The 15044-nt window shown below is 42.4% G+C and overlaps 1 protein-coding gene across 3 annotated transcripts in view; it reads right to left on the minus strand.

The window, feature by feature from the left end:
• Positions 1-9099, minus strand: part of SMC5 (structural maintenance of chromosomes 5) — a 101596-nt gene extending 92497 nt beyond the window's left edge. The window contains exons 1-6 of one of the 3 annotated variants that reach the window (XM_053298092.1): positions 8566-9099; positions 6837-6978; positions 5118-5170; positions 4313-4475; positions 2854-2988; positions 2008-2148 (exon numbers count right to left, since the gene is read on the minus strand). In XM_053298092.1, coding sequence (XP_053154067.1) covers positions 2008-2148; positions 2854-2988; positions 4313-4475; positions 5118-5170; positions 6837-6978; positions 8566-8789 — 858 coding nt within the window. In that variant the 5' untranslated portion in view covers positions 8790-9099. Of the gene's footprint in view, positions 1-2007; positions 2149-2853; positions 2989-4312; positions 4476-5117; positions 5171-6836; positions 6979-8288 lie in introns of all 3 variants that reach the window. The other 2 variants (XM_053298094.1, XM_053298093.1) reach the window with 2 other exon arrangements.
• Positions 9100-15044: the final 5945 nt, after the last annotated feature.

Below are 15044 nucleotides of genomic sequence, written 5' to 3' on the forward strand. Positions count from 1 at the left end.
ACAGGGAAATAGGTACATCTGTCATAAGGTACGAGCTTTATAATATAACATCCTCATCAGTGAACTGACTGTTAAGAGACGAGCTATATACAGATTTATAAGCTTGCAAGAGAAGGTGATAAGAGAGGCAAAACAACTCCTCTCTTCTCTTTCACCGTGGAGGAAAAAGTGGGTGTGGAAGAAGTTGATGAGTAAGGTCACCTTTGGAGTAAAGCATATACATAAAGCAATGGATGGAAAAATTGATTGTGTATTTGGGAACATGGGCAGAAATGTTGAGAACAAGGACAGAGACGAGACAAAAAGATATACTGTAACAGGAGATATTAAGTTGACAGAGGGACAGAAACAATTGCTAAATTTAGAACCATCATTTACACCAAGCTGTAAGATTGGAGAATGGACAGAGACTGAGGTTCAGGTGGGATTACAAGGTCTGGCTAATCAATTAAAGTTGAGGGAATCCTTTAAAAGGGGGAAGCCTCAAGGGAGGAACAAGAAAAATTTGAGAAATTGAGAAGTAAGGCTCCCCCTCATGTGTGAAGATTGACCAATAAGATCATACTTATTTCGTATGAATTAAATAGACTGTTCAAAACAGAGCAGAAAAATCAACAAAATAACTTGTCAAGAGAACAAAGGAAGCCCTGAAACAACTGAAAGAAGACAAATGCAGGAATGATAAGGATCTCAGTAAGTGATAAGGGTAGGGATGAAACAGGAATTGGATCAGAGACTGACAGAGGCATTTGTTGGATGACGGCACTTTTAAAGTATCAAAGGCAGCATTTCAAGAAAACTTCAGAGGAGTGAAACACACATGGAAAAGTATCTGTCAGAGGAGAAATATCAACTCTAGTCTCAGCCAGAGATAACCATCACCTTGTTTGCCCCGTTCTGTATGTGTTGATTAAAGCATACAAGTTGGAGGAGGATGGGTGCAAAAATGTGTCTTTAACATCTGTAAAAATAAGACCTGTCATCTCTGGCTTTGATGGCCTGGCTGACAGACTAAGAGGCTATTCACACGAGCATGCAAAACCGAGCTAAAGAAGCCCAGCCCGGTTTTGCACACACATGTGAACCACCAGGATTTTATTCCATCTCATCTGGAAAACACCAAGCAACTGCTAGAAGAATTTCAGAGTACTGGAAGTGTTGCCAAAAGGTTACACATGGAGAGCTTTGACGTTCACCAGAATGTTCAACACCAGAAAGGTGTTGTTTATAAGATCACTAGTGAAGACTGTGATCAATGTTATCGGAGAAACTGGAAGGTCACTAAGGGCTAGGTTTAAAGAACATCTGGCAGACTCAAAGTTATGTTAACAGAGAGAGACCTTGGTCAATAGAGATTAGAGGCACACATAAAGCAACAACAATGCCACTCAAAGTGTGTATTTTGGAGGCAGAACGTTGCACCCTTAAAAGAAAAGTCAGAGAAGCATTGTATATTGATATACTGAAGCCAAGGATTAATGGAAAAGAGGAACTTAAAAGAAATTCTGAGATATATAGGCCTTTAAAGTACTGTTTAGTTTGCTCCTTTGCCGCTCCCCCTCCTTGTTGGTGCTGAGTTTGGAAAAGTACTTTTATCTCTCTCCCCCGTGTTTCTCATTAACTTCAGGTGGCTGGGAAAGTTTCAGCTTTTGCTATATAAGAATGCCAGTTCAAACATTACTGAATAGCAAGCATTGATAATGACATTTTACATCGAAATGTTTGCTTTTCTTTACAGAATTTTGTTGGATTAATTTTGTTTTATACACAAAAGAAAAAGGTCTACAAAGAAGAACCTCAAAGAAGTTATTTTGAAATTTTAAAAGGATGGGCACTTTTACAGTCTGGCAGAGCTATGGTCCCTGTTTTTCTCAAGCACATTAATGGGTTTCCCTCTATTATATCATAGTTATTTTTTATCAGCTTCTACACTTCATTCAAGCATGTTTGTTACATTATTATTCAAAAGTACATTTCCAGAAGTTGCCAAAAAAGACAAAAACTCACCAGCCAGGGCCTTTTTCTCTCAAGCATTGCAATTAAATCTAAATGGCGCTTATGTTCATGATATCGCTCCACGTCTTGCTTATATCTTTCATTCTTTTGCTTCATTTTTTCTAGGGTACTATTTTTCTCCTTGCATGAATTCTGTCAGAATTTAATGAATTTTATGTTATTTACTTTGTTCGATTAACAGAACTAACTCTCATTTTAGAACTGCTCCATTATCCATTTTTAACTCAACTCAGTACACGTGAAGAAAGGTTTTTGGTCTTCTTCGGGAATTCAGTTCCGAGTTTCTCATTCTGTGCACATCCCTTTTTGGTTGCAGCTAGGGATGTGCCGAAACACAATTTGGGCGTCCAAATTATGGGTACATCCCTTCAAAAACAAGGGCTTAAACAGCCCCTTAAAAGCGGAGGAGAGCGGGTCCATACCTGCTCCTCCTCCAATGGCTGCCATGGCCGTAATCCCAGCGCTCCCCACAGCTACACCCACATGCCAGCAACACTGGCACACACATGCACCGGCATGCACACTGCCCCTAAGCAACATCGGCACGCACTGGCCTCCGAGCATGCGCGGCGGCCATCTGCATTGTCAGCAACCAAAAGTGATCCACACAGCTAATTGTAAAGGCAAATAGGAAAACCAAGGATTTACTTGCTTTCCAGACTGAGTTGGGGATTCAGGAACAGCACCTCCACACTGATTAAGGTCAGAAACCATTATTCCTAGCTTCTAGGCCTAAGGGAAGGGACTTCTACTAGCACAATGTCCTTCTAGAATGGAGAAATACATTTAGAAGTAGGAGAAATGAAGTGTTTCCAATGTATCAAACAGGCCACGTACCTCAAGTTCACGTTCTCTCTGCCTGAAGTTCTTTAGATCACAGTGAAATTTGTACATTTCTGGAGGACCAACAGATTTCTCTGTAGCTTCCAGTAGTTCAATCTTGGATAATTTTGCAAATTCTCCAACCTTGTCCTGCAAAACAGGAAACACAATATTAGGAGTGCTCTGTGTGTGCAAAAGATGCAGCAAAGTTAAGAAGTGCTTTATAACAAAAAGTATTCTTTAAAGCAATGTTAATAGCCTGTACAGTATTAGTAAAACTGGCTCAATACTAGGAATGCAATTCTGCACCTTGCATTCATAGAGTACAGAGTGGCTCCCATGGGGCTCTAGACAACTCGACTCAACACCCACCATGTGCTGCCTCCAAACATGCCGGTTCAACCATAGTACACACTTTCCTACATCTTACTGGCACAATCCTGTTGCCAGGTCTTCTTCAAGCTCTCATGTCCCTCAGCTCTTCTGCTGGGAGTCAAATGCATGTTGGAACTAGGGATGTGCACGGAACCGGTTTGAGGCCCTTTATGGTTCAAAGGACTGGCGGTTCCACCGGTTTGAAGGTGGCAGGGGTCGCCCTTTAAGAGCGGGGGAAGGGTGCACTTACCCCTCCCGCCGCTTTCCCCCCACTGGCGTCGGTTTTTTTAACAGCCCATCAGGACGGCAGCATACCTGCCTGCCGCCCCATTGCCCTCATCTTTTGGACATGACCGGAAGTTACGTGTGTGCCTGCACACACGTGCGTCACAAACTCCTGGACATATCTGGAGGATGAGGGCAACGAGGTGGCAGGGAGGTTAAAAAAACCGATGCCAGCAGGGGGAAAGCGGCGGGAGCAGTAACTGCACCCTCCCCCCGCTATTAAAGGGAGACGCCCGCCACCTTCGAGCCGCCCCGCCGCGGTTCCATGCACATCCCTAGTTGGAACCTGGAGAAGAGCTGGCAGCAGGCTGTTACTTATAAGATGCAAAAGGGCTTCAGCTGCTATTGAATGGCCCTGCTAAGCATCAGTGCAAGAGCAGCAGAACATGCAGAGGCATGTTATGCTTGAGAATTATTATTAGTTTTTTTAACAGAACCTTGTTGGAGCCACTCTGCACCTTCAGAGAGAGCAGAATTATACCCAAAACATTTGTCCTGCAGAAGTTAAAAGACAAATTCATTAGGCATGCTTTGACAGCTGGGCCACTCTCATGAGACAAACAATACAAATCTAATCATCTAAATTATTGCGGAGGTGAGGATTCTGATACATGAGGTAGTATTATAAAGAGCTGCTCTTTTTCATAATGTCTTCCCTTTTGTCAAGTCAACCATTATCAAATACCATGCCTACTAGTTTTACAACCCCTTTCCTCTCCCACTGAACTGTTGCATTTCCTTAATGGATCATTCATTAGAACTTAAAATGCAGAGCTAATGTTTACATTCTCTTAAAAATGAAATCCTCTCATACCTGTGGAAGAAACTGGCACAGATTGCCTACTTGGATATTTAAGGCTGAAACCTCTTCCTCTACCATTCTGAGGGTGACAGATTTATGGTTAATACGCCAAGTCGATTGGTTGTTCTCTACAGAAATTTCTCGCGTGATAATGAGATTGGTTGGATTCCTAATCCTAAGAAATAGAAAATAATTGTTTCTTTTTACCCACAATAATGTACAACAAAGGTGGAAAAGACAAACATATGTACCCACCCAGATTGCAATACTGCACCTTCCCAATATTTATCAGCAAGACAGTTTATGAAACACATACAATGGAAATTTTATTTACTACATTTATATCCTGTTCTTTCTTCAAGGAGATTAGAGCAATGTACATGGTTATGTTTATCCTCACAACAACCCTGTGAGGTAGCTTAGGATGAGAGATAAGAGATTGGCTCAGAGTCACCCAGTGGGGTTTATGGCTGAACAGATTTGCAGAACAAAAACCAATGCATACCAGGATGTATAATATACCAAACCAAAAAAATATACCAAAGAAAAAACTCTAATATATTTAATGCTTCATGTAAAAAAAAAAAAAAATGTGGGGATTGAACATGGATTTGAACTCAGGTCTCCCCAGTTCTAGTCCACAACTCTAACCACTGCACCACACTGTCTCTCAGTAGTAGTATAATCTACAGCACTCAACCTAGAGATGTAGTCACCCATTCAAATGCAAACCAGGCTAGATGTTACTTATCAAATGTGACTTTACATGCAAATGTGAGTTTACACGCACACAGCTGAAGAATTCCTGGATACTCACACCTCAATTTCAACTATTCCTTTGTTGCAACCCCGCTTCACATAGTGGCCAACCTGCAAAAATAAAATAAAATAAACATACATTTATCAAAGGCCAAATGTAGATGTCTAATTTGAAAGTCATTAAAACAACAGCTAGCACAAACCATCTTTAAAGAAATTAGAACAGTAATAATCCATTGGCTTCAAGACTGACAGAAAAACAACAGGGAATTTGAGGAATATCATTGGTATTGCAAGTCAAAAGCAAGGACAACAATGCATTCTACAACCCTTGTATAATCAAGATCCTAAAACTTCCCATACTTGAGAGCAGATAAATCTCAGAACACAGACTAGCCTATGCTAACTAGGCATCTTCTCCTTGAGCCAATTTACAGTATTTAATCTCCCTAACCCATGACAAACAATGATGCGCATGCTCCACAAGTGTCCATGATCTTCTCCTCTCTCAGAATATCTTTCCCTAATCATCTGAGGGAGGGCTGGTGGTTCCAATACATGTGCTAGAAATAAACTAGTATCTCTAGCGTATATAGAGGGGTTGTTTGGATGAACTTCCTCCAGCATGATTAGGGAGAAGTGCCCCCTGTGCCAGGAGTGGGTGTTGGTGTGAATGAAGCACGTACATCCTTATCACACGTGGTGGGCCAGGCAGACGAAGTTTTGTCCAGACAAGCCCCTTATTGTTGTTGTAGGTACTAGTAGCATGTTTTTTAGCAGGAGAGACTACAACACAGTGGTACTTTCAAACAAGGCATCTTCATGTTTATTCTAAGATGTTCTTCCTGGACATCTGAAATGGTTCTAAATGTGAACTCTAATATGGCTAAAAGTAAAGTGTGCCGTCAAGTCGGTGTCGACTCCTGGTGACCACAGAACCCTGTGGTTGTCTTTGGTAGAATACAGGAGGGATTTACCATTGCCATCTCCCCTGCAGTTTGGGATGATGCCTTTCAGAGTATTGCTGCTGTCTTTCCTATATTGATGCTGCCCGATATAGATGTTTCCCATAGTCTGGTAACTGCCATTGAAATGAAAATAGTATCTCAGCTTAAACTGAACTAGTCTTTTGTTATCACAAAGACTGAGGCATTATTTTCATTCCACTAGTCACGAAGATCATAAGCAGCCTTTCATTTTAGCCTGATCCAGATACTCACTACGTCCTGTATGTTGTACACAGAATGAGCAAGAAATTTTATATAAACTCTCCAGGTGCTACAATATGCAAGAGGCACCAGAGAATGATGGTGAAGGCTTTGTAAGTAGAGATATGCTAGCTCGGGCAGCCACATGCAGGGCGGAAAGCAGTTCTCTTAAGAAGCAGGTCCTTACCTGCTTCTGATACAGTGATCAAATTTCCAGTTCTGAGGATTTTCTCCAACTCTGAGTAGCCTTCTAAAAGTCATAGAATGTGACTCTCGGCAACAAAGTATGGGTGCAGAGACACAGAAATGCACAAGCCTGTGTTGCAGAGGTACATGCTACACGTACGAATTACAATCACATACCATTATGAAGTTCTGAATTTTTATTTTAAAAAGCTCTGAACTTTGGCTATTATTAGCAAAACAAGTTATTCCGCAAAGTTTGTTTTTAATTTATCACATGGAAATCATATGAAAACATTCTTGTGCAGTTAAATGTTACTATAACAGACGCCACTGAAATCCAATCTCCTCTATAAGCCTTTTAGGTTGCAAAATGTTATTCTCACCTTGTCTGCTCGTCCTATGAAGGAAGGTTTTCCTGCCAATCCCAGGCATATTGCACAAACAATACTTGATTTTCCTGTTCCATTAGCTCCCACTATCATGTTTAAATGGGGTCCTGGATACACTTCACAGTTATCATAAGTCCTGAAAGGTAATATCATTAAAGTTTCATGCTCATATAGTGGAAAATTATGTGGGGTTGAAAAATAAATGACAATTCACACTACAGTAATGCCAATTTATTGGGCAGGTTAGTCATGATGGGCAAGTGAGTGGGTGGTGGGGAGGAGGCAGAAGGGAGTAGGCTAGCAGTACTGGGCAGGCATGGCGACGGGGAGGGGGCAAGTGACGGGGAGGGCATAGCGGCAGGTCGAGGGCAAGAGGACAGCAGAGAGGGGGAGGCTGCGAGTGGGTGTCTGACACTGAGCAATAAAGCAGAGGCTGTGGCGGGGGGCAAGGAGAGCAACAAAGTCCTAGCGCACATATTCAGTACAATACAACAAATATTTATATACCACTTTTTAACCAGAGTTCCCAAAGCGGTTTACAGAAATAAATGAATGAATGCATGAATGCTCTGTGCGGGTTCAGCTAGTTGAAATAAACCAAAACAAATGTATGGGTAACCTACTGTTAGGAACTTCCCGCTCCGGGGTTGTTTCAAGAGCTGTCTTTGTCATCATTATGATGCATTACTTTATTATCCCACCCTTCCTCTTAGGGCCTCAGGGGCAGCATGCACCATTTCACTTCCACTTTACCCTAATAACCACCTTGCAATGTAGGTGAAAGAAATTGAATAGCCCAAGGTCACCCAATAAGCTTTATTGCTGGAGGAATATTTGGACCCAGGTCTGCAGAGCCTGAGTTCAACACTCTGTCCACAGTAAAATAATGGCTGCTTAGGTAGGTTGGCCTTTTGACCATTAGCCATGCTCCTTTTGCCCCTTCTCCCTGGAAGAACTAACTCCCAAATATGTAACAGGACTACATTCTTTGTGTGATGAGTAAATACTAGGAATTAGTCTCGTGGTGGTGGTGCTGTAGTAGTAGTGTAGTATGGTGATACTGCACCCAAGGTCTAATTGGACTTTGGGTTTATCTCAGCATCAGGCTTGATGGTGCCCACACAAGGTACCACAACAGGGGGATCAAAACTGCTAGGTATACCTCTTTTATTTATATTCCTGATGAATCTGGAGTCAAAGTCAATGCAAAATTATGTACATACTCAGTATCTGGCAGGTTTTTTTAGTTCTAAGTTTCTGGCTTTATTAATAATTTGAAACTTATGTAAGACTGCATTAAAAATGAACCCCATTAAAAACATGTCACACTTTCAACACATTCCTTTGCAATATACTAATTCCTTCTGGGGTTTATTAACAGAGCAAGCAAAAAAGCAGGGAGGGAAAACAAAATTTTAATGTAGCAATTTCACATCTTTTTCATACAACTTATTTCAGTTAAGCCCTCGAGAACGACGTTCACTGGAAACGCATAGTCCTAGCAGCTGTTCTGCTTTTCCTGGGCCCATGCTGAGCGCCTTCAAGTCCATTCCCGGGTCTCTCCCTTTGGGCTATAAGCCCACTTCTCGCTCCCTTCCATCCAGACTGGGAAATGCCCGCCCAGGCCGACTGGAAGCCCCGCCTCTCCAGGAGCACGAATGCGCCCGCCTCTGCCTGCATCGGCCTGCCGGAGAAAAGCCGCCCATGTACCTCGCGCACTCACAGGAAGTTCTCCATTGTGATCCTCTTGATCGAGCCGTCTACAAACCGCGCGTCTGCATCCCGCTGGCTGCCTGCTTCTGGTTGGCTACCCGCTGCCACTCGCTTACTGAGACGGTTGCTGCCACTGCTCTCCCCTGTCTCGGTCTCTGCAGATTTGCGCTTGGTGGCCATCTTGCCAAGAACCCCAACAACCGGGAAGAGTTCTGATGCGCGTAAGTCGGACATGCGCGCCTCTTTCCCATTGGCTGCTGCAGGTTGACGCCAAGCTCTGCGCACACCTCATTGGCCACTACAACTCTGGGGGTTCGTGGACGTTTCCGTTGCGTGAAAGTGGGCAGCCGTTCGCTCTTGCCTAGAGCGACTAAGGAAGGTGGTTAAATGAATTCCAGTTTCTGTTGGCTAGGACAATAAGTCAAGACATTTTCGGATGATCAGCCAGCGGAGCGAGTGCTTCCTCACGGTGTAAACTAACTAATCCTTGATGGAGTCGTCTGGTGTGTACAACGCGAGGGATCTCCACTAGCATATATCTTCGCAGTCACATGATATGCCCGTGACAGCCATTGGCTGTAAGCGAAGGAGGCGGGACTAAGAGGACAAAAGGGTTCTACTATAGGTCGGCATATCAAGCGGAATGTTAACTGTTTCTTTGTTCGTTAGCAGGCACCGCAAGGTCCCGCCGGTGTAGCGACAGTTTCTCCTGGCTCTCAGCGAACCCTTCCCTGTAGGGTTTTCTGACAGGCTAACTTTATTCTGCCTTACCACATCAGATTTCACTACTTCCTCCTCTCTTCCTAATAAACTTCCGCTCAGTCTCCCTGTTTGTAGCCACTCCGTTGCCCATACCTTGAAGAGCCTCTTGCCCTGGAACAAGTTGCGTGAACATGAGTCGTATTGAATTACATTGTTTTAAATTATGTTCTAAGATGTTTGGAATGGTTTTTTCGTTATACTGCCTATACTGGAATGGAGACTACAGCTCCCAGCATCCAGTGCTCCAGAAATAGATTCGGGTGGGGTGTCAATCGAGCATCACATGCTGGGAAATGTAGTACCTTAAAGAATTAAAACATATTTGACTAACAAGCAGAAGGTTGCTGGTTCAAATCTCCACTGGTACTATATCGGGCAGCAGCGATGTAGGAAGATGCTGAAAGACATCATCTCACACTGCGTGGGAGGCAATGGTAAACCCCTCCTGTATTCTACCAAAGAAAACCACATGGTTCTCTGGGGTGCCAGGAGTCCAAACTGACTTAACTGCACACTTTACTTTACTTACCTTTCCTATGGTCATAGGGAATTCAGGATACAGCTTAAAAGACTCAGGTTTTGAACCTGATCGGTTCATTGCCTATGGAGTTTCTCCGTTATCATGATGATCCTAAGGATGCTTAGCTTGTTTCATTGGAAAGGGCTAGGCCCTTTGTCTATCTGATGTCTGTGAACTTGCCTCATGAGTTTCTGATAATGGCAACAGTCTTCACATGCTTAGAGGCATTCTCTTATAATTTGCAATTTATATAGCACTCTGAATGCTCAGAGTGCTACACATGTAATTGCCTCAATTATATAACTCCTGTGCATACTTAAGAATACAAGTCCTGTGTGTACTTACTTGGGAGCAGCATTTGTTATGAGTAAACATCACAGAACTGGGCTGAGATAACATAATTACCCAAAGCAGGGGTGTAGCTATAATTGAGCAGATGGGTTCAAAGAACCTGCCTCCCCACCAGCACCACTCCTCCCTATTTTATTTATAATCTCTCTCACTCTAAGGGGTCCCAGAGGAGAGGGTGGACACGGACCACTCTCCCCTAGCTACGCCCCTGCCCCAAAGTACCTTTTCATGGGACAATCATGACTAACTTCAGCTGGAATTGGGTCATTTTAGTAATCTTTGCCACAAGCCCATAAAACACGGGAATATTTTTGTTCCCAAATGTAGACTGAGAGCTTATTTTTAAAGACAGAGATTTGCCTGTTATCACTGCATATGTGCAACAGCTAACTTGCAGAATTTCACACATAGTGCTTTAGTTCTTGCTCGATCTCAGCCCTTTAGATCTTCTGTACCTACCTCAGTTTTTATGGAACAATAGGAAGGAGGAAAAGAGCAAATATACAACAGAGTAAACTGAATCTGTTTACTGTAGGATGGGAGACCTTCCTAAATGGGTGGTAAATGTGGATTAGGTTTTTGCTAGAACTGCATTCCAATTTGTCCATTCCTGCCCAGTTTCACAACATCTCCCAGCCCTCCCATTATTTATCCATTCATTTGCTAAAAAGAAAATTAGTGGCTGTTCTCTATGAATGCTGACACCACAGCAAATCAACTCTATGCAGGATCTTATTCTAATTAATATTGGAGATAATGTCTGATGAGGCTATTAAGAATGTGTTTGAGAATGCGAGACCTTTGGGGACAGGGAGCCATCTTATTTATTTGTTATTTTTCTTTGTAAACCGCCCTGAGCTATTTTTGGAAGGGCAGTATAGAAATCAAAATAATAATAATAATAATAATAATTATTATTATTATTATTATTATTATTATTATTCAGTAGCGATATGGAGTTTGGACTAGACAAGTGTGCTGCATTAATAATAAACAGAGGGAAAATAACAAAAACAGAAGGAATAGAACTGCCCAATGGAAGCAAGATCAAGAACCTGGAAGAGAAAGAACATTACAAATACTTGGGCATTCTCCAGGCTGATAACATCTCACACACTGAAGTTAAAAGAAAAATTGGAAGTTAATACATCAGGAGAGTTAGAAAAATCATCAAGTCCAAACTCAATGGCGGGAACACCATACAAGCCATAAACACCTGGGCTATACCTGTTATCAGATACACTGCAGGAATAATAGAGTGGACCCAGGCAGAGCTAGAGACGCTGGATCGTAAGACCAGGAAAATCATGACCATCAATCATGCTCTGCACCCCTGCAGTGATGTAGATAGGCTCTACCTCCCTCGCAGCTCAGGTGGAAGAGGAATGCTGCAAGTCCATCAAGCAGTAGAGGAGGAGAAAAGAGGCCTTGAAGAATATATCAAGGACTGTGAAGAAGATGCACTTCAAATGGTCAAGAACGAGAAACTATTCAACACCAATGAAACAAAGCAGGCCTACAAGAAAGAACGTCAAGAACCAAGCAGAAAAATGGAGAAATAAGCCCCTGCATGGTCAATACTTGCACAATATAAGTGGAAAATCAGACATCACCATGACCTGGCAATGGCTTAAGAATGGTTACTTGAAGAAAGAAACAGAGGGTTTAATACTGGCTGCGCAAGAACAGGCACTAAGAACAAATGCAATAAGAGCAAAAGTAGAAAAATCTACAACAAACTGCAAATGCCACCTTTGTAAAGAAGCAGATGAAGCAGTGGACCACCTAATCAGCTGTTGTAAAAAGATCGCACAGACTGACTACAAACAAAGGCATGGCAAGGTAGCAGGGATGATACACTGGAACATCTGCAAAAAAAAATACAAGCTACGTGTAGCCAAACATTGGTGGGACCATAACATTGAAAAAGTTGAAGAAAATAAAGATGTAAAAATATTATGGGACTTCCGACTACAAACAGACAAACATCTGCCACACAATACACCAGATATCACTGTAGTCGAGAAGAAAGAAAAACAAGTTAAAATAATCGATATAGCAATACCAGGGGATAGCAAAATAGAAGAAAAAGAAATAGAAAAGCTCACCAAATACAAAGATCTACAAATTGAAATTGAAAGGCTGTGGCAGAAAAAGACCCAAATAATCCCAGTGGTAATTGGCGCCCTGGGTGCAGTTCCAAAAGACCTTGAAGAGCACCTCAACACCATAGGGGTCACAGAAATCACCATCAGCCAATTACAAAAAGCAGCTTTACTGGGAACAGCATATATTCTGCGACAATATCTATAACAATTGACAATAAAATTCTGGTATCCCAGGTCCTTGGGAAGGACTCGATGTCTGGATAAAACAAACCAGTCAATAACACCTGTCTGACTGTGTAAACAAGAAAAAATAATAATTTAATAATATAAATAAATAATGCTTTCCCACTTACAGCAGATTGGAAATCTGTCTTTAATCTGATGGGTGCTTGAACAGTATTTCTTTATCCTATGAATTTAAACAATAGTCACGCCAATTAATTAACAATTAGAGCAATGAATAAACCTGTCTGTCATGTTATCTTCTTGGTATTTTCTCCAGATCTCTCTTCAGCTGCTTCTTTGCCAGTTGTCACAAATCAATTTTCTCCCATGGCTCCCCCCCTTTGTACCCCCTCCCTTCATTTCTTGTGCTTTCTGCAACTCCATAACATGTAAGCATTACACACTCCTATGAGATTATCAACCTAATTAAATAAAAGGTAACTGCAGTTACTTTTCTGTTAAACTGAAGGATGATATTCTTGAAACCTCCACCAGATGTCAGAATAATATTCTATTAGAGAAAGATTGTTATTTTCTGCAACACCTCATACTTCATTTAAAAGACATACAGTACATGCAAGAAATATATTGTTTGTTTTGTTTATTAAAACACTTTAGACATACAAAACATGTTTTCAGACCACAGTGACTGATGTTGATGTAAATGCATTTAAATTTGTTGTGTTATGAAAAGAAATTAGAAGCATTGAAGCAATGAGGGTAGAGTAGACCAAAGAGAAACATGTTACAAGGATCAAAAGGGTAACTAACTGGTGAATGCTGTGGATAGTTGGCTGGGTTTGGATATGGAGGGGCCCAAATATAGATATATATCTGCTTGACAGGCTGGTTAAGCAGCAGTACTGAGGACATACTTTATGGAAGCCTAATTTTATTTGTAAAATATTGCTGTCAAGATAGAACGAGAGAGACTTTTAGTGTAATAATATTCTAATAGAAATAATAAGTGTCAATGTCTTTCATGCTTTACAAACAAGCTCAGTTGCTTAATCTTGATTTAAAAGGCCAGTCTTTGAAGCAATTGTGCTGCTGACATTGTGGGTGGAAACACAGCCATTTTGTCATGTGTTACCTGCAGGTGACAGAAGGAATGCCTGCTCCTACATGTCTCTCTGCACTGGAGTTAGCTTTGGTGGCTGTCTTCCAGGTGCCCCTGCATTTGCAAATTTGATGATAATTCTTTCTGATCACTGAGGTTAGACTCAGTGCTTGGCTATTGTAATTCTGTATCCATATTGCATGTATCTTGTGGACTATTGCTGCTATGTAGCCTTTTAACAAAAGACATTCGCAACAGGTGTTTTACTAAAAGTAGTATACTGAGAGAAAATATGGGAGTGGGCACATCTCTCCAACATGACTCACTGAAACTACTGCAAAAGGGTGGGAAAGTATCCTTGACACTTGCCTTAGCTTCAAAGGCTCATTAAGGGGGAAAGAAGCCTACACTCCATTGTTTTTTGTCTCCTTTGTGCACTCTCAGACTGGTCTGCCCTGAATTTGTGCACATGGCTAGATGCAATCAGAAAGTCCCACTGCAGCCACACTAATGACCTGAGGGCACTAGGAAACACCTAATCAGAATGACCTGTAATCTCAGGAATGCAGCAGGCTAAGACTTCAGTCCCTTGTATGCTAAAATGACCAAGCTTCTGGTCTGGGGGTGCATCAAGGTGCACAAACATTGCAAACAAAGGAAGCCTGGCAACACAACCTCTCTGCAGTTTGAGGAGGAGCCATGATGAGCACTCTTTGGCTGCATTCAGACGTAATAGCTAGCTGAAGGTAAATGTGGCTGAGATCTGAATTTGAAACTCCAAATCACACCACAGACGTTCACTAAACTGCAGCCCACCAAACTCCTGTTGCAGGAGAGGGGAGCCCCTTGCTGCTGCTCAGCCTACAAGGCCAATCTCAACCATCTCCTCAGCCAGACTGTGGACAAAGTGCCACCACATCAGTGGGGTGGCTGTGATTGGCCACGATCTCAAAGGGGATGGGCTGAGCACAATTCTGCATTTTTTGAGCACTCTGCCAACCCTTGACAGGGAAAGGGCATTTAAAGCCCTTTATATGCCCTGCAATGCCAGCACTTCTTCTGCCAGCGATGGCACTGCCGCGCCCCCCCCAAGTAGCCCCACCCCTGAAAACACCACACAAGCATGAATTCTCCGGTGGTTTTGTGGCCCGGGAGGGTGGAAATCCACTTTAATTACAGGAGAGGGGGAAGGAATCCACATTTGCTAGTATGGGATACACAGATGGGGGAGTGTGAAGGATGTTGGGGGTTCTGTCGTACCATAACCAGGGAAGATGTTGCAAGAGGTGTCCTGGGCAAAGCAGTGCATGCAGATCCATTCAAATTCCGCTGTCTGGCAGCTCGCAGCTGAGTGGGTTAGCTATCTCATGAGAGGGCCAGTCTACTGTGAATATGGTTGAGCTGTGCCCAGAGAGGGTACTTCCAAACCCACAGAATGCAAACTCATGAGTATAGCCAGCCCA

This window comes from Hemicordylus capensis, chromosome 2 (assembly GCF_027244095.1).
Source record: "Hemicordylus capensis ecotype Gifberg chromosome 2, rHemCap1.1.pri, whole genome shotgun sequence".
NCBI lineage: Eukaryota > Metazoa > Chordata > Lepidosauria > Squamata > Cordylidae > Hemicordylus > Hemicordylus capensis.